This window comes from Silene latifolia, chromosome Y (assembly GCF_048544455.1).
Source record: "Silene latifolia isolate original U9 population chromosome Y, ASM4854445v1, whole genome shotgun sequence".
Lineage (NCBI taxonomy): Eukaryota > Viridiplantae > Streptophyta > Magnoliopsida > Caryophyllales > Caryophyllaceae > Silene > Silene latifolia.
This window is the reverse complement of record NC_133538.1, coordinates 276,670,628-276,698,028: the sequence shown is the minus strand read 5'-3', so window position 1 is coordinate 276,698,028 and position 27,401 is coordinate 276,670,628. Positions and strand designations below refer to the sequence as shown.

At 35.4% G+C, this 27,401-nt stretch overlaps 2 protein-coding genes and 1 long non-coding RNA gene across 5 annotated transcripts; all 3 read left to right on the top strand.

Annotated features, from left to right (window-relative positions):
- The first annotated feature begins 3,940 nt into the window (after positions 1–3,940).
- Positions 3,941–4,622, top strand: LOC141630744 (uncharacterized). The gene is made up of 2 exons (XM_074443507.1): positions 3,941–3,966; positions 4,091–4,622. Exons 1-2 carry the CDS (start codon positions 3,941–3,943, stop codon positions 4,620–4,622), a joined length of 558 nt encoding a protein of 185 aa, XP_074299608.1.
- Positions 4,623–17,179: 12,557 nt separating this feature from the next.
- Positions 17,180–18,902, top strand: LOC141627377 (uncharacterized). The gene is made up of 2 exons (XR_012536950.1): positions 17,180–17,524; positions 18,618–18,902. It is a non-coding gene; the product is annotated as an uncharacterized LOC141627377 (long non-coding RNA).
- A 3,220-nt stretch (positions 18,903–22,122) lies between these two features.
- Positions 22,123–27,194, top strand: LOC141633869 (uncharacterized). Of its 3 annotated transcripts, XR_012538619.1 has the most exons (8): positions 22,123–22,284; positions 22,654–22,673; positions 22,870–22,920; positions 23,107–23,175; positions 24,356–24,422; positions 24,704–24,767; positions 24,929–25,011; positions 26,617–27,194. XR_012538619.1 is itself a non-coding variant. In XM_074446240.1 (7 exons), exons 1-7 carry the CDS (start codon positions 22,235–22,237, stop codon positions 26,626–26,628), a joined length of 333 nt encoding a protein of 110 aa, XP_074302341.1. In that variant the 5' UTR covers positions 22,123–22,234; the 3' UTR covers positions 26,629–27,194. The 3 variants fall into 3 exon arrangements, 2 of the variants coding, with proteins under 2 accessions (XP_074302341.1, XP_074302340.1); XM_074446240.1 differs by lacking the exon at positions 24,929–25,011; XM_074446239.1 differs by lacking the exon at positions 26,617–27,194 and having other exon boundaries at positions 24,929–25,919.
- Positions 27,195–27,401: the final 207 nt, after the last annotated feature.

The window sequence follows — 27,401 nt, the reverse complement described above, 5'->3', positions numbered from 1 at the left end:
AATTCTTTTTCACCGTTAGTTAGTTCTACTCAACGACCAAATAATCCTGAAACTTCACAGAAATCCCAACAACTTATAAAATCAAAAGGAAAGTTAACACAAAAAAATAAAAGTGGTAGGGTTTCGGTGAATCGTCGGGTAAAGATGTCTTTTCGAACAAAAATTCGGGGTCCTGGTTCCAGTGATGTGCAGAAGACAAAGACAATGGGTGAACTAAATGGGATTCCGACTCTGAACCTAGAAGAGGTCTGGGGGGTTCTAAAGAAACAGGATGGATGGTTAAGAATGGCGGGAAGATTACTCCTGTCATGGAACCTATTGCAGAGGAGGAAGATACATCCGCCTACTACGTTCTCGAAAGATGACATTAAATCGAGGTAGACTTCGGAATCTATCCGTTTGCTTTGTTATATCTTGGGAGCCAACCCTCCATGGGAGGTTGTAGAAGGATATGTGTATAGGGTTTGGTCTCAATTTGATATAGATAGGGTGTCGTTTATGGATAATGGGGTTTTTCCGTAAGGTTTAAGACACTTGCGAAAAAACAAGCCTTGCTAGAGTCAAGATACTACTTGTTTGATAATAAACCTATTATTATCAAGTCGTGGAGTCCGAGCTTGACCAGTTAAGGGTAAAGTGGACATAGTACCTATCTGGATTCGATTGTATGGGATTCCTTTGAAATTTTGGGGGATTGTCTACAAAAATTGCGGGTTTAGTGGGTACTTATGTTAAGAAGGATGAAGCCACTTTCTGACAAAACTAGATTGAGTTATGCTAGAGTAATGGTGGAAGTGGGAATGGATCGGAAGTTATTAGACCATGTATGTTTCTTGGATGAAGTCGGTCGGAAGGTGAAAGTGAAGGTTGAATATGAGTGGAAACCTATTACTTGTTCTGCTTTGTAAGGGGATGGGGCATTCTGAGACCAATGTAGGAAAGCTCCTCCTAAGAAGAAAAGCAGACTGTAACAGTGCGAGAAGCAAGTTTGGAAACCAAAGCGAAAAAGGTCCAGGATGTGTTTTCTCGGCTGAGTCTTTGTTTACTTCTGCTTTTTTTTCCTACTTTGGCAAGTACCATTAAGGCTACTCCCGGCTCGGAATTTAATGAGACCGAATAGGCGGGGATGGGCCATTAGGAAAGAGGGCAATGAGTACATCAGGGGCTTATTCTTTCATTGATGCTCTTAATGGTGTGAATACTCCTTGGGGGGGGGGGGGTTAGTTCAGAGTGGAAAGGACCCTCCTCCACCAAATCCTAATGCATAATATTGGGTTTTGGAATGTTAGGGGGTTGAATGACCTGAATAAACAAAAGTTAGTTAAATGGTTTATGCATAATAATGGTGTAGGGCTTTTTGGGTTATTAGAGACTAAAATAAAACCTAGTAGCTTATTAAAGAAGAATACTACTATATGTGAGGGCTGGTGCATTTCAACAAACTGTTCTTGGCATAAAGGAGGAAGAATTTGGATAATGTGGAAGCCTCAATTCTTTGATGTGCAGTTTCTTTCTTATGGGGCTCAGTATATCCATATGTTGGTGGAGTCAAAAGTAGATTCACATAAATTTTATTTAACTATGATCTACGCCTTCAATGGATTGAATGAGAGGATAGAGTTATGGGAGTTTTTGAAAAAGTTTGCTGATCATTGTGATTTGCCTTGGCTGTGGTCAGGGGATTTCAACACAGTGTTGTCTCCTGTAGAGAGGTTAGGAGGCAATACTACTGATGCAGAGATGCAGCATTTCCAGGAATGTGTCTCTTTGTGTAATATGGAGGATGTGCAGGCCACAGGTGCATTGTTTACTTGGTCGAATAAACAAGAGCCTACTGATAGAGTCTATAGTAGGCTAGATAGAGTTTTGGGGAATCAAGAGTGGTTGAATCAATTTGAGGATTATGTGGCTCATTTCCACCCTGAAGGCATATTTGATCATTGCCCCTGTACTGTGGTGAATAGGAGAGTAGAGATTAGTGGCAGGAGAAGCTTTAAATATTTCAATATGTGGGGTAGGTCTGAGCAGTTTACTGGTTGTGTTGAGAGTATCTGGAAGAATAGATATGATGGTACCAAAATGTTTAAGTTAGTGAAGAAATTGAAGCATCTGAAACCTGTGTTAAAAAGATTGAACAAAAATTGTTTTTCTGACATTGAGAATACTACTAACCTTACTAGTACCCTGTTAGAACACCTTCAAAAAGAGTTGGTGAATAAGCCAGGGGATCTGGAACTAATGCAAAGAGAGATGGAGGTTGCTCATGAATTAAGAGATTTGATGGTGGCTAGAGATAGTTTTCTTGTTCAGAAGGCAAAAATCCAATGGTCGTTAGAAGGGGATATAAATACTGCTTATTTTCATAATTATATTAAGAAAAAAGTAATGATGAACAAGGTATTAGCTATTGAGGATAAGAATGGGATTTTATGCACTGAAGGGGACCAGATTCAGGCTGCCTTTCTACAATATTATGAGGGTCTGTTGGGAACACACACTGATGTAGAGGATGTGAATGTTAATGTGGTTAGACGAGGTAAATGCTGCACTCAGGCACATTGGGACATACTGAATGCACCAGTGACTGCTGAGGAGGTGAAGACTTGCCTGTTTAGTATCCCAAAGGACAAATCACCTGGTCCTGATGGCTATACAAGCCAGTTCTTTAGGGATGCTTGGGGAGTTATTGGCCAGGAAGTGTGTGAAGCTGTTATCAATTATTTTGAGACTGGAAAGTTACCGCAACAACTCAACTCAATGCTACTGTGATCACTCTCATTCCTAAGGTGGATAGGCTGCTAGTGTGACACACTTCGGCCTATATCTTGCTTTGCAATGTTCTTTACAAGACTATCTCCAAGTCATTGTGTAATAGAATGGCTAAAGTGTTACCTGAGGTGATTAGTAGGAATCAGGGAGCATTTATTGAAGGTAGGAGCATTTTAGAGAATATCTTGGTTTGCCAAGATTTGGTAAGGCTATATAATAGAGAGCATGTGTCCCCAAGATGTATGTTCAAGCTTGATTTGCAAAAAGCTTATGACACTATTGAATGGAAATTCCTTGATCAGATGCTTGATGCTCTTTGCTTTCCTGAGAAGTTTAGGATGCTTGTGATGAATTGTGTGAGGTCCACTTCTTTCTCATTGAATCTGAATGGGGCTCAGTTTGGGTATTTTAAGGGGAAGAGGGGATTACGACAGAGGGATCCTGTTTCTCCTCTGCTATTTACTATTTGCATGGAGTATTTAACTAGAGTGCTGGATTTTGCAACTCAGAAGTGGTTCTTTAGGTTCCATCCATTGTGTGGTACTCTTAAACTGAACCACCTCTTATTTGCTGACGATTTACTCATGTTTTGTAAGGGTGAGGTGAGGTCTATTATGTTATTATTGCGGGCTTTTGCTACATTCTCTGCTACCTCAGGCCTTAGAGTTAATGCTGCCAAGTCTGAAGTGGTGTTTAATGGGGTGTCTGAGGAGCTCAGGGGTGATATTATTCAGGTATCTGGTTTTAGAGAAGCCTCCTTACCAGTGAAATATTTAGGCATTCCAATTCAAGCTGGTAGACTCACTACTCATGATTGTAATGTGTTGGTTGATAAAATTGTGGGTAAGATTAGAGGGATTGGTGCAAGAAAGTTGAGTTATGCAGGGAGGTTAACTCTAATTAACTCTATTTTTAATACCCTACATAACTATTGGGCATCTATATTTCTTATCCCTAAACTGGTTATCAAGAAAATTGAAGCAGTGTGTCGAAATTATTTATGGGATGGTGGGGTTGAATACAATAAGGCTCCTCTAGTCTCCTGGAAAAAGATTTGCTGCAGCAAGAAGAGTGGTGGTCTAGGTGTGATTGAAGCTGGGGTGTGAAATATTGCAGTGGTTGGTAAATTGGTGCATTGGATATATACTAAGGCAGACTGGTTATGGGTACAATGGGTGGACCATGTTTATATGAAAGGTGCTGATTGGAGTACCTATCAACCTCCTCTTGATTCTAATTGGAATTGGAGGAACATTTGTAAGGTTAAAGATATTATGCGAGAATGGATACTTGAATAATCATTGGATTGGTGATCCTAAAGGTTATTCTATTCGCTTCGTGTTACGATTGGTTGCGGGGACAAGACACCCCCTGTCCGGTGGTATCGGGAAGTGTGGGATACATGGTGTGTGCCCAAACATTCATTTATTGGATGGCTTATTCATCATGGAGCTTTGAATACAAGGGAGAAGCTGTTTTCTATAGGAGTGGCAGAGACTAAACAATGTGTTATATGTGAACGGGATGTGGAGACTCATGCTCATCTGTTTGGACTGTGTGATTACAGCAGCAGAATCCTGAAAGGTGTGGAGTGTTGGTTACAGATTGGACTGGTTGGTCCTCAAACTGGTTCAGTTTTGCAGAGGCATGTCTGTCATATGGCCAAGATGGCGTGTTGGTACTATATTTGGATGGAAAGGAATTGTTGCAGATTGGAAGGGGTACTAACTAGGCCTGAACTAGTTTGTACTGATGTTCAGAGAATTATTAGAGCAAGGATACAGCAGCTTCTCCCCTCTGTGGTTGGGCATGCTGACAGAATTTGGCTCATTCAAATTGGCATGTATGCTTAAATAGTTTGTGCTGGTATAGGTGTACCAAGAAATAGTTTGTTGAAATGCATTGTAATGACTCCATTTTATTGGTTATTAATGAAAAGCTCACATTTTACCAAAAAAAAAAATTGGTAATTACAATTGTCTCTCTTTGTGAGATTTATCAGTATACATCCCTTTAAAAATAAGGACTATAACGAATTTATGAGATGATACGAGTCATAAAACTAAATGCATAAACAAGATCGTAAAGGATTAAGAAATAACCTTCGGTCCTAGCAAATACGGCCTAAGAACAATATCAAAATAGATATTCGCCTATCAGTTGCACCCAAGACGATATGAGATATGCCCTTTTGATTATGCTAGAATCGATCCAAAATTTTCTGTAAAATTTAGGTTTTTGTGTTTTTTACTGATGAGAAGAGGCAAGAGAATGAGTAGAAAAATTAGGTCTAAAAATAATCTCCTTCTAACCTACTTAAACCGTGAATTAGGTTAGTAATAGGGTAGATATTTTCTTTCTTATTTTTGGCCCATATAACCGAAATAAGGAGTATTATTTCCTTATTTTGGTTATTCCAAAAATGTATAAAATGTGTTAAATTGTCATCTAGTGAGGATCGAACCCATGACCTCTTGGTTTGTGTACCCTCACTATTACCACTATGACACATTCATCTTGTTGATATTAAATATAACCGATTACATTTAATTACGAATTAACAGATTAATTCGTCCAAGCTAACATTACATACATTTAATTAAATATAACTTATTATATTTAATTTACGAATTGACAGTTAATTCGTCTCAACTAATATTATTTAATCTTCATTAAATAATTGTCTCATCTGTGGGAAATTATCTGTATACTTCCCTTAATATTGAAGAATTATAACGAATTTAACAGTGATGATCAATAGTCATAAACAAAAGTACAAAATACATAAACAAAGTATAAAGGATTCAGAATTAACCTTCGGTCCTAGCAAAATGGCCTATGAACAATATCAAAATTGATATTCGCCTATCAGTTGCACCCAAGACGATATGAGATATGCCCTATTGATTGTGCTAGAATCGATCTAAAATTTTCTGTAAAATTTAGTTGTTTTTGTGTTTTTTTCTGATGAGATAGGAGGCTAGGTCAAGAAAAAGAATTAGGGTAGAATAATCATCTACCTTTCTTTCTTATACTGACCGATATATGGAGTCAATTAGGAAAGAATAAATCTTTCCTAATTTCGGCCCATCTGACCGAAATAAGGAGTATAATCTCCTTATTTTTGGTCTTTCCAAAAATATATAAAATGTGTTGAATTGTCATCTAGTGAGGATCGAACCCAAGACCTCTTGGTATGTGTACCCTCACTATTACCACTATGACACATTCATCTTGTTGATATTAAATATAACTGATTATATTTAATTACGAATTAACAGATTAATTCGTCCAAGCTAACATTACATACATTTAATTAAATATAACTTATTATATTTAATTTACGAGTTAAAGATTAATTGTCTCAACTATTATTATTTAATTTTCATTAAATAATTATCTCATCAACACGTTGACAAACTTTTTAGTCATTTTGGGCATCAATGTGATTATATTTCTATAACCACATTTCTCAAACACATCCTATAGGTGTGACCTTTAGGGACCAGTTGATCACCGCCATCTGTATGATAATAACGTCAAACTTTCTAGCAAGCCAACCGTTATTAGGTAAACGTTAATCAACTGATTAAATATACGAAGTATACCCTTGTGAACCTGTAAGAGATTTACAAATGTTATCACACTAATTTGTGGAGGACACAAGCTCCAACAAACTCCAACAAACTCCCACTTGTCCTCACAAGTGTATGTGCGATAACCGATTCTCATATCCTAAAATTTCTCCCACTCAATGTAAAACAATTTGCAAATCCGGATTCACAAAGGTCGTATTTTACAAGCGATCTGTATCAAGAGTGGTTTTCCCGACTAGAGAATAACTTAACTGATAAACGAATCATCATTCGAGCATGGCCATGCATTTCAGTTACAACTCCTCGAGTGGCCCTGAGAAATAACTATACCTGATAAGGGTTGGATATTTTCCTCAACTCGAATCCTGCAGATGTAAGCACAGTATGAAATGACCCAGAAAAAATCTACTTAGCCTCCAGTTACGGCAGACCGTGAGAAAGAAACCAAAGTCACCCAAAAACCGCCTTAATCTCAAGAGACAGTCGATAGTCAAAAGAGTCGACTCTAGGAAACCAATGGATGTCCTATCCACGACCTGGCACCGAATGTTATTAAACATTTAGGACTCCATTACGTTGTCACAAAAAGTTGTCCCACGAGGTATCTTTATAATCTCGCATCTGTGATCGATCAGTCAACCGTTTGACTTATGCCTCGTTGAACCCACCATCAATCGACTGCACAATATAATAGCCGGAGTTATCAGCTCACATTGGCGATTACGGAACAAAAAAAATATAATGTAATTCAGTTCACTTTGTGACGTTCAATGTTGTCAGTACAATCCACATGAAAAACAAAATATTATAAAAACGATGAAGTTATAAATAGTTTATGAAAAAGATAACGTATCGAATTCATAATCAACTACTATAACTCAGGTACACGTTTAATTCTCATGGAAATAACGTGCCCTCCATGCTTATCATATTTCAATGGCTCAGTAGTAGAATCTACTACAACTACCTGTTTAGAACTATTTCAGCTGACCGCAGCACCATTAAGAGTAACAACGAATCTAGACTGAGATTTCTAATCATCTCGATCTGTTTGGAAGCTAGCATCTGCGTAACCTATTGCGCATAGCTTAGTATCTCCTCCATAAGTCAATACCCTATCCTTAGTCCTCCGTAGGTACTTGAGGATATTTTTAACAGCTATCCAATGTGTTTCACCTGGATTCTTTTGGTACCGACTCGTCATACTCAATGCATATGCCACGTCTAGACGTGTGCATATCATGGCATACATGATTGATCCTATTGCAGATGCATAAGGAACACGACTCATGCGCTCAATCCCTTCAGGCGCCGTGGGTGACTGAGATTTGCTCAACTGCATCCCAGACGTCATTGGAAGGTTCCCCTTCTTGGAGTTGGTCATGCTGAACTTCTCAAGAATATTATCCAAATAAGACTCCTGACTAAGTGATAACGTCTGTCGTGATCTATCTCGGTAGATACGGATTCCCAAAATGCGCTGTGCCTCACCCAGATCTTTCATCTGGAAATGGTTCTTCAACCATTCTTTAACCGAAGATAGGAGAGAAATGTCATTCCCTAATCAAGAGTATGTCATCGACATACAATATCAAGAATACAATCTTGCTCCCACTCGACTTGATATATAAGCATGGTTCTTCGACCGATCGAGTGAAACCATACTCTTTTATCACCTGGTCGAAACGATGATTTCAACTCCGAGAAGCTTGCTTAAGTCCATAAATGGAACGCTTAAGCTTGTATACTTTCTTAGGATGTTCAGGATCTATGAAACCTTCGGGTTGCACCATGTACAACTCTTCCTCCAAATAACCGTTTAAGAAGGCGGTTTTCACATCCATTTGCCAAATTTCATAATCATGAAATGCGGCAATCGCTAGGATTATCCGAATGGAACGTAGCATGACTACAGGTGCAAAAATCTCATCATAATGCAATCCGTGCACTTGAGTGAAACCTTTTGCCACAAGTCGTGCCTTATAGGTATCTGTTGCGCGTCTACGTAACGCTTTATTTTGTAAAGCCATTTGCATCAGAGGGTTTTACCTTATTAGGTAAATCAACTAGATCTCATACGTCATTCTCATACATGGAGTCCATCTCGGATTGCATGGCTTCGAGCCATAGCTTTGAGTCGGAACAGGTCATAGCACCTTTATAGGTAACGGGTTCATTACTCTCTAGGAGTAAAACGTCATTCTCCTCGACCATACCAATGTATCTGTCCGGAGGATGAGAAACTCTACCCGACCTCCTAGGTTCCTCAGGAATATTAACCGTATCATTAGTTGGAGGAACAACTTCCTCCATCCGTTCCTCGGTTGTTGGTTCCGAATCTCCGAAGCACTCGAAGGTTCTATTACTCGTCTTGTTCTCGAGAAATTCTTTCTCTAAGAACGTCGCACTAGCCGCAACAAAAACTCGATGTTCGGTTGGCGAATAGAAGTAATGACCAAATGTTCCTTTTGGATAACCTATAAAGTATGTCTTGACCGATCGCGGGCCGAGCTTATCCTCGTGTCTCCACTTGACATAAGCCTCGCAGCCCCAAACCCGAATAAAGGACAAGTTAGGGACCGTTCCCTTCCACATTTCATATGGAGTCTTGTCGACAGCTTTAGACGGACTTCGGTTAAGTATAAGAGCAGCTGACAAAAGAGCAAAACCCCATAACGAATCAAGCACTACCGTGTGACTCATCATGGATCGAACCATATCAAGTAAGGTTCAATTTCTCCGTTCGGACACACCATTCAATTGAGGTGTTCCAGGTGGAGTTAACTGTAAAACAATTCCACAGTCTTCCAGGTGTTGATCAAACTCATTTGAAAGATATTCGCCACCCCGATCTGAACGAAGTGCTTTAACCTTTCTACCCAGTTGTCTCTGTACCCTGTTCTGGTATTCCTTGAATTTCTCAAAGGACTCACTTTTATGCTTCATTAAGTAGACATATCCGTATCTACTCAAATCGTCCGTGAAAGTGATAAAATATCTATAGCCATCTCTAGCGGTAATTGACATAGGTCCACAAACATCAGTATGTATGAGTCCTAATAGGTCACTAGCGCGCATTCCTACACCTTTGAAGGAAATTCGAGTCATCTTGCCAATGAGACATGATTCACACGTGCCATATGTAGAAAATTCGAATGCGGGAATAGTCCCATTATCGACGAGTTTCTTTACACGTTTCTCATTTATGTGTCCCATTCTATAATGCCATAGATAGGTTTGATCTTTGTCACCAACCTTTAATTTCTTATTATTCACGTGTAATACTTCCGTGTTTTGATCTAAGATGTAAATTCCATTCATGGAAACTGCTTTGCCATAAATCATTTCATAAAAAGAAAATACAGCTATTATCCTTTATTGAAAATGCAAAACCGTCTATATCAAGTACGGAAATAGAAATACAGTCCTTAGATAAACTGGGTACATAGTAACAGTTATAAAAATAAATCAAAACCACTAGGGAGTTGGATTACATATGTTCCCTTCGAGACTGCAACAACTCGTGCTCCATTCCCGACTCGCAGGTCCACATCACCCTTTGCGAGAGGTGTGATGTACTTTAGGCCCTACAAATGATTACACAGATGAGAACCACAACCAGTATCTAGTACCCAAGTTCCTAAACTTGCATGGTTTATCTCAATCATATGAATATAAGATGACATACCAACAGGAACGACGCGGCCTGCTTTTATGTCCTCACGGTACACGGGACAGTTCCTCCTCCAATGTCCAGTCTTGTGACAATGGTGGCACTCAATGTCACCGCCCTTGATCTTTGTCTTGCCCTGTGAGCCACTAGTCTCACCAGGCCCACTCTTACCGTTTCCTGGCTTCTTGAACTTTGGCTTACCTACGGCTAGGTCGCCATGAGCCTTGCCCTTACCTTTACCCTTGTTGGAAATCGTGAGAACATCCTGCTTCATGCTCCCACTCAATTTCATATCCTTCTCGGTCTGTACGAGAAGGGAGTGTAGCTCATGAGGACTCTTTTTCAAGTCATTCATGTAGTAGTTCGCCCTGAAAAGGGCAAAACCATCATGAAGAGAATGAAGCATTCGGTCAATGACAATGCTCTCACTGATTTTACAATTCAAAGTGCCTCCTTCTCGACATTCTCAATCATGTGAAGAATGTGTGGGCTAACCGGTTGTCCCTTCTGGAGTTTCGCATCAAAGAAGCGACAGGTATGCTCATATGTAACGATTCTCGGTGCTTTTGAGAACTCGTTAGTGAGCGTAGTGAAAATCTTGTTTGCACTTTGGGCAATGAAGCGTCTCTCCAAATTGGTTTCCATTGCAAAGATGAGTACGTTCTTTATCGCACCCGCTTCCATAACGAAGTCACTATAAGCGAGTGACTCGTTGACTCCTGCATTGGGGCCTGGGTTGACCGGTATTGGCTCAGTTAAGTACTTGAACTTACCGTCAGCAATGGCAGCACTCCGTAGTGCTGCCTCCCAGTCCGCAAAGTTGGACCCGTCATTTTTTAGACGTGTGAACTGATTCATGTTGTCCATAAAAACTTTCAGCCAGGACGCGCGATCAAGTGTGGCACTTGGCATTGGGATTTCGTTATTTCCAGTCATTTGTTATAGCAGTAAAATTAACGTGTTCTACACTGCAAAAAGAAAATTGAATAATAAGCCTATGCATCGTTTATATTTTTTTAAGTCTAATGAACTACTGTCATAACGCGAAGACTCAAAACATTTATACAATTGACCTCCCTCAAGAATTATATAAATGATCCCAAGACTCAATTCTCTGTAAATTGATAAGCTAACCTTTTAGCTAATTCTACCGTTAGAATTCTTGGTCGATAAATTTTTGTAAATTCTATCTTTAGTCCATCATAATCACGAGAAACTCTTCGGACTATGATGTTGAGGTAAACTAAGTCAACACAACTACTTACCCAACGTAGAAGGGGTCATATTATGCCTACCGACGAAGAAGGAATTCATAGTTGTTTGCCCTTATAAAGACTAATCTCAATTTCCGTTTTAGAGGAAGATCCATCAACTTTATTTTTATTCATTTTAAGTGAACTAATATCTAGCATGCGAGAATGAATAAACTAAGGTGATGGCTTAAAGACTGTGACATCTGTATGTCCATGAAAACTAACATACAATCTATATGAGTCAATTTTCATGCATTTTAGTAGTAAGTGGTTTGGTTTTAGGCGGAATATGATGCATAAACTAATATGTGAATGAAAAGCAATAAGAATGAAAACGTAAAAACAATAAAAGTCCTAGTGTGGCCTATCCTATCAAAATGAACAATAAATACAAGTTTGGAATCCATCCTTGGACCCGAGAAGTTTGTCTTGATGTTCCATCTTGATCCATGTAGCGGGAGTGAGCTCCAATCTCCATCTTTAGTCTTCTTTTGAAAAAACAATAAATAAAATTTACATAATAAACCTATTTATTACATTCTAATTTCAAAACCCAAAAACTAAAGAAAAATAAAGGAGATTCGAGATCTCATAATTACATAAAAAATCATGTTTCCTTCATTACGAAAACATAATTTGACTAAGGCCACACTAAGTATTACAAATTACAACTGATTGCAAAAAAATACGTAAATTAAATTCATTCAATCGATTCATTCAACAAAATTAAAATAAATGCATCAACTAAAATAAATCAAACATACATGACATAATTCATTAATTATGTAGATTAATTTTCCAAACCACCTATTTAAATGATCAAATTAAGTGACAATTCCTCAATCAATCACATTAATTTCAATCTTAATTCATATTAAACTTGTAATATGAATTTAATCCAATCATTATTTTAAACCGCTTTAAAATAATTAGGTATCTTTACATGTGAACCTTTTCACTAAAAATAATCATACATTAAAATGTATAATTATAATTATTGGCCAAAAACAGAGTCCATTTTTGAAATAATGGTCAAAAATAAAATATTTGTCGTTTTAGGTCGGTTTTGAAAATATTTGTCAAAATGGTGTCCACGTAGGCTCGGGATTTCTGGACCTAAAACACGCCACTACCAATGGCGTGTTTATAATGAGTACGGAAAGAAACTTCATTAAAAAATGGACTAAAACAAACACGCCATTGGGAATGGCGGGTTTCGGAGGGGAAACACGCCACCCCTAATGGCGTGTCTTATGTAATTTTTTTTTTTTTTTTTTAAGTTCACTCAGTTGCGGAAAAAAATTGTTGTAAAGACACACCACTACTAATGGCGTGTTTCCTTCACAAAACACGCCATTAGTAGTGACGTGTTTCAGGTCTAGAAATCTCGACCCTACGTGGACACCATTTTGACAAATATTTTCAAAACCGACCCAAAACGACAAATATTTTATTTTTGACCATTATTTAAAAAATGGATTCCCAAAAACAGCAAAAAAAAAAATTCCTTTAAAAGTTTTTCTCGGCCAAAAACCGAAAAACCCAATAAAAAAAACTTTTCTCGGTTTTACAGCTAAAACCGAATGGAAAAAAAACAAAAAAAAACAAATTTTTATTTTTTTTATTTTTTATATCTGCTGTACGTGAACAGTACAGAAACGAAAAAAAAAATTCCACGGTTTAAAAAAAAAACAGGAACCCTAATGCCTTTTTTTTTTCTTTTTGCGGCAAACATGCCCTAAACAAAAACATTAAGATGAACAAAAATCGTTTATAGATGCTATTAGAACTATATTAGCATATGGATTAATGAAACATGATTCATTGTATATGCCAAAACTATATAGCAAAAACAAATTTTTATATCATCAACAAGACGATTCCATTTACAGTTTAATTTAATCCGAATTAAATCAAAGCATCTACCAATTCTTCATATAATCATTCTAACTGATTAAAACAATAATATGAAAAATCAAAATGGAAATATCGCATCAAAAGAAGAACAAAAACACGGCTGCCAAAATTTTCATCTCGGCAAAAAAATTCAGACGGCAAAAAAAAAAATTTCACAGCTGGAAAAATTTTCAATCCTTCAAATTTTATTGTTTAAATTCAATTTTATGAAAATCATCAAAATGAGATGATACGAGTCATAAAACTAAATGCATAAACAAGATCGTAAAGGATTAAGAAATAATGTTCGGTCCTAGCAAATACGGCCTAAGAACAATATCAAAATAGATATTCGCCTATCAGTTGCACCCAAGACGATATGAGATATGCCCTTTTGATTATGCTAGAATCGATCCAAAATTTTCTGTAAAATTTAGGTTTTTGTGTTTTTTTACTGATGAGAAGAGGCAAGAGAATGAGTAGAAAAAATAGGTCTAAAAATAATCTCCCTCTAACCTACTTAAACCGTGAATTAGGTTAGTAATAGGGTAGATATTTTCTTCCTTATTTTTGGCCCATATAACCGAAATAAGGAGTATTATTTCCTTATTTTGGTTATTCCAAAAATGTATAAAATGTGTTAAATTGTCATCTAGTGAGGATCGAACCCATGACCTCTTGGTTTGTGTACCCTCACTATTACCACTATGACACATTCATCTTGTTGATATTAAATATAACCGATTACATTTAATTACGAATTAACAGATTAATTCGTCCAAGCTAACATTACATACATTTAATTAAATATAACTTATTATATTTAATTTACGAATTGACAGTTAATTCGTCTCAACTAATATTATTTAATCTTCATTAAATAATTGTCTCATCAACACATTGACTAACTATTTAGTCATATTAGGCATCAATGTGATCATATTTCTATAATCACATCTCTCAAACACATCCTATAGGTGTGACCTTTAGGGACCATTGATCACCAATATCCGTATGATAATAACGTCAAACTTTCTAGCAAGCCAATCGTTATTAGGTAAACGTTAATCAACTGATTAAATATACGAAGTATACCCTTGTGAACCTGTAAGAGATTTACAAATTTTATCACACTAATTTGTGGAGGACACAAGCTCCAACAAACTCCAACACTCTTATCACAGGTTTGAAAAAAGTTGTTTACATTTTTATCAAAAATGTTACCAAATTGTAAATGCTAACATATTGTTCAAGAATGGCAACATGACTTGTAAAGTTCCTTGGTTTCCTACTACCATTCTCATGATATAAAATTATAAATCTACATCTCGTAAATAAGTTCCCACCAAATTTCTGTTTCTTGGCACCACCTCCACCTTTTATAGCATCACCCACGATCTTTTGACCTCTTCTGATTATCATGCGTGTGTAGCGTTAGCTGTACTTGGGATCCTCAGTGGCAGGTTCAGGTTAAGTCGTGGATTCATTTGGACAGGGAATATCGAAATATTCATTCTGTTACTACATAAATAGAACAATGTTATCATAATACAACAGGAAGATATTATCACAAACAGTTGATAATTGGTTACATTTTATAGTACTCCACAACATTACTAAATAGTTCACCATGTAGACAATTTAACTTGATATGATATCATCCTCGTTAATTAGCAACATATTCTATAGAGTGTCATTCAAAAGAATAAAAAAAGTTGACATTGAGAAGATAATTACCAACATATTCAATAAAATTATATTCAAAACAAAAACAAATAACAAAAATGATCAGAAACAATAAAAACTCACAGAAGATGCACTAGCCGAAAAAGACAATGAAGGCAGGTTAACAGGGCAACAAAAGGTTCAAAACTACACACATTCAGATGATAATTACATACATATTACATCATAAAGCACAGAAAACATCCTATATGGTAATATATTTGACATGAATGAAAACATTACTAGATATATATGATGCCACATTTGATTCCTTTGTAAAATATATTAAAAAATGATACGAAGAAAATTTGTAAAATATACTTATGTTAGTTATGAAAATTTAATTCACATGTCTATTCATTATATACCATTTTCAACATGCTAACAAATTGTGCATAAATGGAAATATTAATTAATATTTATATTGACTCCATCACACGTCCAATTTTCATGCTAAAAAATGATAACTTTTATCAATATTGATTTGTGTTACAAATAATAATAATAATAATAATAATAATATTAATAATAGTAATAGTAATAGTAATAGTAATAGTAATAGTAATAGTAATAGTAATAGTAATAATAATAATGATAATATAATTAAGTTCTCTCGACAACATAGATGTACAAAAATACATACCTTTACTCATCATTTTTTCAGTCAAAGGTTAATCAATTATGGTATTGTCATCATTTTCGTCCTCCATTGTTTGATAAATTATGGCATCATCCTTCATTTTATTTGTTCTGAATTTTTGTGAATGTTAGAATGTGATTTTTTAAGAGATTTTTGAGAGGTAAAGAATGAATGAATGAGAAATGGATGAAAACTGAGAAGAAAAGTATGGAGGTGATTGTGATAATGACTCTGTTAAATAAGCAATAGGACATTAAATGCATTGGTGTAAATACCAATAATTGGAAATAAAATACTGGATAAAGTACAATCCAATTGTTTATTCAGCTGCATATATCCTTTCCCTTGTCAGCAACTTGCAATACCTATACGGTCCACTTTCATGTAATGTGGTATGTATCCGGCCCGTCGCAAGTTTGCGACGGATAGTTCCGTCACAAGCAAGAATTTGTGATATAAAAGAGGGTAAGGAGAGTTACTATTCTAAGGAATAGTAAGATGAATAGTTGAAATATATTCAGGGGGCGTTTGGTTCAAATAGGGGAAAGGGAAAGAGAATTAGAAAGGGAAATAAAGGCAAAGGAAATGAAATCTCTTAGATTTGTCTGCTTGTTTGGTATGAAAATATATTGGAATCAAGCCAAAAAAAATCAACCACATAAAAAAACCATCCCTACCCACCCTGCACCACCTCCCTCCAACAACCGACACCAACCATCACCATCGTTACCATCGACGACACGCGGTAGTCGACTGTCCGCCGACGAGCTTGCCCACCCCCGTTGTGATGTTGATGAGAATCTGGAATGTCGAATTTGAGCTCATGGATTATCGTTAGTTGTGTCAATTACGGAGTAAGTAATGGTCAACAATTGTTTACAATGCTTAATAATCAATTTTTAGGCAAATTTGGGTACTTCCGAAACTCGCTGCTTGAACTATTCTTGGAGCCCCAACCCACTTGTTCATTGATTGACTTGAGGATTCATTTTTTACTAATTACTTTTTTAGTCATTAGATTATTCTAGTTAATTATGATTGAAATGTCAGACATTAGATAGGTCACGAATTACATTGAGAGTTGAGTTTGAATTTATGGTGGGGGCGCAGCTCCGGTGAAATCGGCGGCTCCGTCGAACGTGGTAGTGAAGGTGGTGGTAGATGACAGTGACAGACTGACGGTAGTGGTAATTGGTAGTGACGGTCATGGAGTGTTATTCATGGTACTCAAATGAGGTGAGGGAGGGAATCAATTTGATACCTGGGGGGGGGGGTCAGGGGAATGAAGATAGAGTGATTGGGGGTGATGAGAAGGAATGGTAGGGGGAAAGGAAAATGCCAAAATGTTAAAACAAACAACAAACAAAGGGGAAGAAGGATATGATTCCCTTTCCCTTTCTTTTAGCAATAAGTCTTGCTTGTGACGGGTTATCCGTCACAAGCAAGAGACGGGGCGAATAGTAGCGTTTTGTGTGGAAACGGGTTGAGAGTTGATGGGTGAGTGATGCGCAGTTGTTCATTGGGAAAGACAACAATTATGAAAAAAATTATTAAATAATTCTCCCTTCCCAATACTAATTATTGTCCACATATTTTGAAAATCAACCCTAAACCTCATTATTTTTCCATTTACCGTCACAATTATTCCCCTTCATCTTCTCTCTTCATCTTCTCTCTTCTTGTTGTCACAACAAAAACGCCTAACCTATCCACAATTCAACCAAAGGTCAAAACATTATCATAATAATGCCAAATTCTCCTCAAACTCTCCTGCTTTTCTCACTAGTTCATCTTCTCTCTCTCTCTCAAATTCTCCTTCTTCATACAAATCATCCAAAATAAAAAAATATAAACATAAATATTCTTATTTTTATACAAATCAACCAAGATGGTGGGGAAGAAAATAATAGCAAAAAGGCAACTACCTAAGAAGAATACTAGAAGGACAAATGCGACGGTGATGTCGGAGGAGGTATTCGATTTTCATAGATTTTTTTCATTTTCTTTTGTTCGTAATCGTTTTTGTTTAATAATGGACACATGCAAGTGATCCATGTGGGTATATAATGGACACATGCTAGTAATCCATGATGGTTTCATTTTATTTGTTTGTTTGTTTTTGTTTTGTTGGATTAAAATTGGTTTATTTATGTGGGAGTAGGTATTTTCATTTTCATTGATTTTTTAGATCTTCCACTAGAGCCACAGACATTGAGAATGATTTTTGTTGAAGGTACAAATTTTTTGGTTCATCTTTTTTGGATTTGGTGTTTTATTGCTATGAATGTTAACAGATTTTATCAATTTTCGAACATAATTTAAAATGGTGACATTTCATCAATAGTATGGTAACATATGTCCATCTCATATGTGAGCAAAATGGTAACATGGTAATATATGTATAAAATGATAACATAGCATGATACAAATGGTGACATATATATCTGCAACATACTACGAAAATATCATATAATATAATGGTGAAATGTGAGAGTGTGTATATAATGTTACCATTGTAGTTAGAATTTGTTACTGTTTTACAATATGAATTACAATAGGTAACCATATTAGTCAAAGTGTAACCATATAAGGCGATTAATGTAATGATTTTAGATATGTTTTGATTAGATTTGATTAAAATAGTATATTTATTGTTTTGATTTTTTCGATTTTATTGTTTATTGTTTTGATTTTTGTTTTATTAATTGTATATTTAATGGTTTATTCTTTGGATTTTGGATGGTTTTTTGACACAAAATGGTTTATGACCATTTGATTGTTTATTTTTTTGATTTTTGTTGTTTTCAATATAATGGTACATGCAATTGATAGTGTTTTTTTTTTTTTTTTAATGTAGTTTTTTGGTTATTGGTTTAATAATTGTATATTTATTCTTGTATAATTGAAATGGTCACAAGTTTTGTCAAAATAGGCACAACTTATGTATTAGGCAAATGTGTTATTTGTAACCATTTAGGATTCAAAGTTGTTCACATTAGCTCGGTAATGTTTATGACTTAAGTAAATATGTGAGCATCTGATTTAACATATGATATTTCGTATAGATCCGGGTCCGAAATTGGATGACAACAAGAAGGAATCTTTCGGTGGTTGCCCATATGCATAGAAGCCTGACATGGGAGTTAGAAGGCCATCAAGAGGGTTATGTTGAGCCTCTGTCAAGTGAGATGACAAGTGTTGCGGGTTAACTAATTGGGCTTATTGGAAAATTACTTTTGGACAATTGTTCTCAAGTATTTGACATTATGTATCATTTTATGGAATGGTGACATTTTGTTGAAGAATGTCAACTAATTGGGCATTCGTAATAGTATTCGAATTTGGATGAATGATGACGTATTGAAAACTAATTCTATATGGTAACATATTTTTCAAGAATGACAACATGACTTATAAATTTTAATGTTACAAGAAATGCAAAGAATGTCAGTTGTCTTCTGAATGTCACAAGAAATGGAAAGAATGATCTATAAAGTTCAACATGACTAATTTGCTTACATAAAATGGAAACATGTCGATTGTTTACATATTGATCTATTATGTTACATATTTTGAAATTAACATATATTAAGCAAAAACGAAGACATTATAATTAGATATGAAAACATGTTAACCAAATTGTATATGGTATCATATTGTGCAAGAATGAAGATATTATTTAATCTTATATAATGCAACCTGTAATTCCCCTTTGTATAATAGAAAACTGCAATGCGAGTTGACATGTTTATCCATTATGTTACCATTTAAGATATGCTAACAAATTGTACAATAATGGTTGTTTACATTTATAAATATGGTAACATATTATTCAAAAATGTGAACATAGTGGACATTTATATTGGTCATTACAAATATAGTGTTACCACGTTGAAAAAAATTTACATATTCATTTCTTAGCAGAAATGTTGTGCACATTTTTATCAATAATGTTTACGTGTTTGAAAAGATTTTACATGTTTGAAAAAAGTTCACATTTTTATTAATAATGTTACCAAATTGTAAATGCTAAAATATTATTCAAGAATGACAACATTTCCATTGTTCACATATTCAATTCATTTATTATGTTAGCAAACCATATGTTCATGATATAAAAAAAACATGTCTATCTTAATAAATCATATGTTACCAAACAAAGGACTGTAACATTCTGAATATAGATGTGAACATAAATCGAAAACAGCTGTGAATGTTATTACACACTAGTATAAAATGTAAACATAATTCACATAATTGTAAACATAACATGTTCACCTAACTAAATGCATTATACTAACTTAAATTGTTCCACAAGCTCTACTTACACCTTACATATCCCACAAAGGTGGTTACATAATATTGAACGTCGCAAAATGTTTAAATCGAAATATGGTTCTACATACGGTGATGCTATTAATTAGCTTCCAAAATCCAACTATGATATTTTTGAATCCTACATGGAACATGCTTTCCTAATACTAAAGACTACGGCCGGAGTGTTATTTATACATCTTCCATATGAGTTTTCACTTCTTCGTAGTCGATCCAACAATAGACCCTGAGTAGTTTGTACCCGTGGAGGTTAACATGACGACAAAAGAATAAAAAAAGTAGACATTCAAAAAACAGTTACCAACATATTAGGTATAATTAAATTCAAAATAGGAATATATAAATAAAAATAATAAGAAACACAATAAAAAAATCACATGAGATGAACTAGCCAACAACTGCAATGAAGGCATGTTGACAGGGTAACAAAAAGTTTAAAACTACGTACATATTGATTCATCATAAAACACTGACTAAACAATACCTGTCACGGTTGTCAGAGTAACAAAAGAATGAATATACACACATTATCATGATATATGGTTACATATTAATCGGTTTCAATAAACATCTTCTAAACTTCCAATATGTCACTATTTTTGCTTTACATACAACCATTTCATTTTAACATAGTAAATAAATAACTTCCCATTTTTCTGCTTTCATTCCAAATAATGACTTGGAATAATCTGTACCTACATAAGTTTACAGGGTGACATTGGGCCAAAAAGTGAAGACATTGATGAGATAACCAACAACATGTGCATTTACATAATCATTTCATATTCTAGTTGCAGGGTCACATTACAAGGAAAATTAGACACATTTATTAGATATACAAAATCTTCCTTCAAATAATCTGACCCACTCTAATTCACAGGGTGACATTAACAGTAAAAGTAGAGACATTAATCTGATATACATACGACAACATGTGCCTTTAAATAATCTGTAACTGAAATAGTTGACAGGGTAACATTAACACAAAAAATATAGACATTCGTTATATTCAAACATATATACTACTGTGAAAGACATATACACAAAAAATCAAGTTAACAATAATCAAACTTTATACTCCATGAGATGACAACAAAATATTCGCTCATTACCAACATCAATAACTAAAATCTTATTATTTTTTACAAAGTATTTTAATATATAAACAAGTGAACTCGATAGAATGACATTGTCTTCATTCTGTTCTTTAATCAAAATTTCATAGCAACTAAAAATGGGAACAATCTTTGAATAGGATAAAAAAAATCGATACAAAGTTTAACAAAAAATAACAAAAATAGGAAAGAAAAATGAACCAAAAATTGTAACAATCAAAGTAATATTGGTAACAATTATCAAAAAAGTTTTAACAAAGGCCCATAAAATATGAATTTACCGAAATTATAAAGGGAAAAATGAACTAAAATTCGTAATATCAAACTAAAAATGTAAAAAATATCATTAACAATCACCAACAAAGATTCAAAAATAACAATGAAAAGTGAATTAATGAAATTAAAGATGATTTATATTAGATTAAAAAATGAAAAATAGATCATAAACAAAAAAAAAACCGAATAACAAGAGCTTCTTCATGGATAAATTACGGTATAAAATTTGACATAATTACCATTGTTGTTAGGAGGTTTTTGGATGCTTAATTTTTTTTTTTCTTTTAAAAATTTCGAAGGGAGATGAAGTTGATGGATTGATGAGTTCAAAACAGAAGAAATGATGGTAAATGATAATGGTTTAAGAAAGAAATTTGGAGAAGGAAAAAGAAATCGGAAAAAGAAAAGAAAGTATAGATGTGGAGGAAAGAGGAGAAAGAAAGTATAGATGTGGAGGAAAGAGAGAGAAAAAGAAAGTATAGATGTACAGTGAAGCCCCCCTATTGATGTCTTTGTCAAGTGTGAGGTTCCATGCAAACGGGTACCACATTGAGTTAAATGGTATGTATTTGGCCCGTCTCTTATTTGTGACGGATATCTCCGTCACAAATAAGAATTTGTGTTCTTTTAGACCCCCAACCAAACGCCCTCTCATTGTTTAATCATTTCTGGGCGGGTTAAGGTGGGTCTGTGCATGCGGGTTGGTGCGATACATCATTTTGGGTAGGCCTGTTTTGCACGCTTTCGGTTGGCCTGTTTTTATCTCTTGGGCCTTTTCTTTCACTCCTCAGTCCAATAATACTAATTACTTAGAACAAATTGTCATCGGCACTCTCCCTTTTCCTCATTTTCCTCCCTGCCTTTCGTTCACCTCAATTATTTTCTCCCTTTTCATCAGTAATTAATTATCCTTCCTTCACCATCTCTGGTGAGGCTGCTTTCTCCATTCACAAATCATGAGCAAAGAATGTTTCTTTATTAATAATTGTCATTTGTTTCGTCTCAGGTACCCCTTACTTAACCTCCTTTATGATTCAATTTTTGTCATAGTTTGTATTGATCTTCATCCAATTCAATTTGATAACATCACCGACCTTCATAATCAAATTAAATTATGGCTCAAACTGGAAAATTAATGCCAAATCTAGATCAAAACAGTACGAAGCTATTAAATTTAACTGTTCTTCAACGAATTGACCCAAATGTTGAAGAGATTCTCATCACTGCTGCTCATGTTACTTTCTATGAATTCAACATCGAACTTAGTCAATGGGAATTTTAATTTAATATATAATTGTTATATTCACTTGATTTTTGTATTAATCGTTGATTTCGTGTATTAATTGTATTAATTTTTGGGGATTTTGTGTTGCAGAGTCGCAAGGATGTTGAAAGGTCGTTGTTTGTTGTCAAAAGATTTGATTTTATTGATATTGCTATGTTAATGTTGATTTATTTGCATAAATTTTGATTTTTTGTGTATTAAATTGGTGCATTGTTGAAAATGTCGTTGTTTTGTGTGGGAAGAATTAGTCTTTGTTAAATTATTGAGTGTAATTCTAAGTTTCGTTATCGGATTGCTTGTTTTCAGGAAAATTCAACCTTCGGTTTCATTTTATCGTGATGAATCGTCGAAATACAGGTTAGAGTTTTTGCTGGCATTTGCTGATTACTGTCACTGTGAGGCTGTTTTCTCCATTCACAAATCATGAGCAAAGAAAGTTGCTTTCTTAATAATTGTCATTTGTTTCGTCTCAGGTACCCCTTACTTAACCTGCTTTATGATTCAATTTTTGTCATAGTTTGTATTGATCTTCATTTTATTCAGATTTCCCCGTGCATCACAATCGCCCATCTCATTTCCAACTGTACGCCTTTTCTTCTGAATCTAGAAATGGTAATTCGTTCTTTCTCCAGTATTTAATTTATTTGCTTATGTTTCTTCTGTAAATTGATTCAAGTTTTGATTTTTACTTAGTAATGATGGTGGATGTTGGTAAGTCATCTGGGTAGTTTGAGTTTATCTTCATACATTCATACATCAGAATAGTATAATTTCAAACAAAATTGACATTCTGTGATTATCATCTCAAGTTATTGTTTCATGTTAGGGTCAACTTACTGTGTTCTTAGTTTCATTTCGTTTATTGACAGTTTGAAGCTTTTGATTATATAATTATGTCGATAATTGATGTTGATGTGCAATTTAGCCTCCTTGCTTTAAAACTTGAAACTTTTCACTTTCGTAGCTTTTGATTTGATTTTTTCGATGTTTATCAATGTTCGATTATTGGATTAGAGTAGAATTTGATCAAGAAAACCAAGGCCAATTGTACCAATTTAACTATTATGGATTTATAGGCACTTATAGTGATTCATCTTTAAAACGTTGCAAGATATTGGGAGTACAAGAGTCGCTATGCCTAGGGTTATTAGTCATCTTTAGTCTGAGCTCAAAGAACACGATCAAATAGGAGCCGTTGTGCCTAAGGTTTATCTGAGGTTTATTGCTTAATCGTATCTAATTTGGGTTGAGGGCTATGAAATTCAGACAGGAGAAGTTCGGATTGATGAAGCATGAGCAGATTCGTTGGTCCTAAATGGTAAAGATTTCCAGTGCTTCCCATTCATTACCTTTCCGGGTCTTGTCGTGTTGGCTATCTTCACAACCAAAACGTTTTGAACACCCAGTATGCTCTCCTGCATTAGTATTAGCCTCTCACCTTTTTCCTCAAAAAACTATTGCTTCACGCCTTCACCATATCCCTTCTCCATCTCACCTCACCATCTTCTTCATTCTTCACCTTTGCTTCTTAAACAACGAGCAACAGGACGCCTTCACCATCTCCTTTCTCCACACGTGTCTCTTCTCTCTTTCTCTTCTTTTATTGGTTTTAGGGTTAGCACATACCAGTCCCACTATTTGGGAATATATGCAAATTAGGGCTCTATTTGTGTTTTATATTGTTAAATTAACACAATTAATTAATCTTTGCAGGATGCTTGATATTTTTATCAATTAGGTCTTAGTGTTGTATGATCAGGGGTATTAATGTCTCTGTATGTGTATCATGCAGCAGGGGGACGAGGAGATGCTTGTTCATCATTCCGAGGTTTTTGTCGAAGATCCACAGCCGATGGAAGGTTTGTGTCTTTTATATCTGCTTCTTTCTCCCACTTTGCTTGTTCTTATCTTAGATACAATTTGAAATGGGGGAAGTGTAATTGTAATTAATGAGCAGTCTTAAAAAGTGCTGGTATGTGCAATAGTTTGTTGTGATAGGAAAAGATAGTTAGATCGGTGATAGCTATTTTATTATCAAGTATTTCTTTGATATATGTGTATATGTTGGATTATATCTGAAAATATTCTTCTGCAATTTATATATTATTCATGGTTTTTAATGTTGGGTTTGATTGTGTAGGTACCCAGCAAAGAGCAAGTGGATGCATTATCAGCTGATTTGCGAAGCCGTTCTTCTGTCCCAGGTAATTGGCTTGTAACTTACCTTAACATGTGGATGTAAACATTATTTTTCTTTTCTCTTTTCTTTTCTGTAAGAAAGTCTTTGGAGTATATAAGGAGTTCATTTTTTTTTAAAAGCAAAACTATTTCAGTTAAATAATTGACATTTAATTTGCCACTGCAGACCATGTTTACAAAATAATTGATGTTCTACCTGTGATTGCACATCCAATGACTCAGTTTGCTATTGGTGTCATGGCCCTTCAGGTTAACACACGTATTTCTTGCTGTTATCTTCTGCCATTGTGCTATAAGGGCTCCGTGCTCAATAAAGAGTGTTCTGTGTCTTTGACCTTGTCTATAATTCGTTGTAGAGTCTTCCCGTGAGCTGTCACCCCTTCCCGAAATAAGAAAATTAAAACGCTTCCTTTCATAAAGGCACTAAGCTGGTGGCAAATAGGTGTTATGCCTTTGCTATCGACCCTAATCTTGCAGGCCATTGAAGTAATATGTAATGATTACAATTCTTTTCTGAGGTTCAAAGTGAATTTCAGAAAGCACGTGAGAAAGGAATCCATAAATCAAAGTAAGTATTTCTCGTGATATTGTGTTTTCTCACAACATATGAGGAGATATGAGGAGAAAGAGGGGGTAGAAGGGACATAGAAAGGAAGGGGTGAGTCACAGAGAAAGGAATGGAGGAAAAGGGACGGAGGAGGAATAGGGCAAAGGGAAAAAAGGTAGTATCGTGTTGTTTGCGTTATGTGTAGTAACAGGCTCGCATGAGAGAGGGGAAGTGGGAGGCAGAAGGAAGGGTGTAGGGTGTACGGAGAAGGAAAGGAGATCGAGAGAGAAAGAGAGATGAAGGGAGGGAAGGAGGAGAAATAGGGAAAGAGAGTAAGTGATTGGGCATGTGGGTCATAGGGAAAGAGGAGAGGGTAGGAGGGAAAGAACGTGAGAGACTTTTTTTTTGGATTTTGTTCAGATTGAGATAAAGGGAAAGAATGAGAAAAGGCTCTTTGTGTGGTCTTGTTCAGTTTGAGAGGGAAGGAGGGATACTGGTCTTAATCAGATTGGGAGGGAGGAGGAGGGGGTAGGACCGTAGGAGGGAGGGTTTCTTACTGTCTTGCATTGATCCAGAAGGATGCAAGGACTCCTATATGCTGCAGAAGCTGGTAGTTTTTTAGTATGAGATTATAATATTTACTTTCATGTAACTGTCTCAAGAAGTGAAAAACAGATACAATCAAGAAAACGAGTCTATAAGTTTTCATTAACTCTACAAGTAACCCTGCATGATGCACATATTTCTTAAAATGTTTCCAAACGTCTATGTGTCATTGTGCTTGTCTGTGGGCTTTTTATATAGATTTGTGGGCACACTTATGTTTTCTGTGTTGTGTTTTAGGATATTCTCACATAGAAACATAAGATTTCTCACTTAGCTAATCCAGTAATCTCCGTCTAAATTCTGATGTTAAAAAACTTCAACTGCATCACTTCAATTAAAATTCTGATCTTAAAAAACATCTTCATTCCCATTAAACTATACTTAAACTAATGCTTTCAATACATGTCTATGTACAATTGTTCCATATACAATCAAGATCCTGTTTAGAAATTCGGAGAGTAGAACAGTACTTGGATATATACCATTGTTCTAGACACTTGGTTGTTGAGGGTCATGCTTTAGAATTGGAAGAGGATCACTCCCAGTATTTCCATCTGGCCGGGCTGCATTTCTTTTGAGTCAAAATGTTTTTTAAGTTCCTGAAAGTATCATACATGGAGCCAGGCATTCTCAATTTGGAAACTTTATGTTAGATCTCCACTTAAGCAAAGTCAATTCCAATCCCAGTCAATTTTCCACAGGAAATTTCTTAGAAAAGCCGCAAAAGACTCGAGAAAACCAGCACTCATTCCTTACAATGGCAACATCCGAAGAGAATGTTACATAAAATAGTGCGAGTACAAAAGTACCCTTCAGGCTTTTCGGGAAACATATCCTAACCAAGAAGCAAATGCCCGAGAGCTCCAATGATTCGACAAGGAACACTTTATCCGAGAGCAACATCGAAAAGATGGGAGTTTTATCCGACAGTTCGTCTGAAGTTGGTTTTTCCGGTCATGAAGATCACCACGGAAACACATTAGGACTGGCAATCGGTCCGTGCAATAATTTCATGGATGCACAGGATTTCAGCCGGAGTCTGAGTCTTTCTGCACTTGGCTCATATGAAGAGTTTTACAAGAAGTTAAAACAACATGTTTAGCATGGTAAGGTCAGAGAAACTGAGCAATGTGTCTTTAGATGTTTCACGAAGGTACAACAAACCTTGGTAACTTTATGAATTTACACAATTAATTTGTCTTGTAATGATTATATAATCTCACTTTTAAGGATGTTGATATTATTGTCAACAAAATTATGAATCCACTCTTTTTATTGTTGACAATATGGCAAGATTTTAATTCCATATGCACAAAAGCTCTACATACATGAGTATGTTTTCTAAGACGCGTTATGTACTTATGTTCCTAACGCTTTGTTCTACCTTAAGTATGGTCATTCTTAGACATGTACGAGTTGCTGTTCGGGACCAAATTTACTTTTCGCCATACTATATTGATTTTAATGACCCAAAATTGACCCGATA

Coding starts and splice junctions, on each gene's coding strand:
- LOC141630744 (XM_074443507.1), top strand. CDS start 3,941: ATGGGTGGACCATGTTTATATGAAAG. Junction 3,967..4,090: donor GGACCATGTTTATATGAAAG/GTGCTGATTGGA, acceptor GTGATCCTAAAG/GTTATTCTATTCGCTTCGTG.
- LOC141633869 (XM_074446239.1), top strand. CDS start 22,235: ATGAGCAAAGAATGTTTCTTTATTAATAATTGTCATTTGTTTCGTCTC. Junction 22,921..23,106: donor GATGAATCGTCGAAATACAG/GTTAGAGTTTTT, acceptor CATTTTATTCAG/ATTTCCCCGTGCATCACAAT. Junction 24,423..24,703: donor AGATCCACAGCCGATGGAAG/GTTTGTGTCTTT, acceptor TTGATTGTGTAG/GTACCCAGCAAAGAGCAAGT.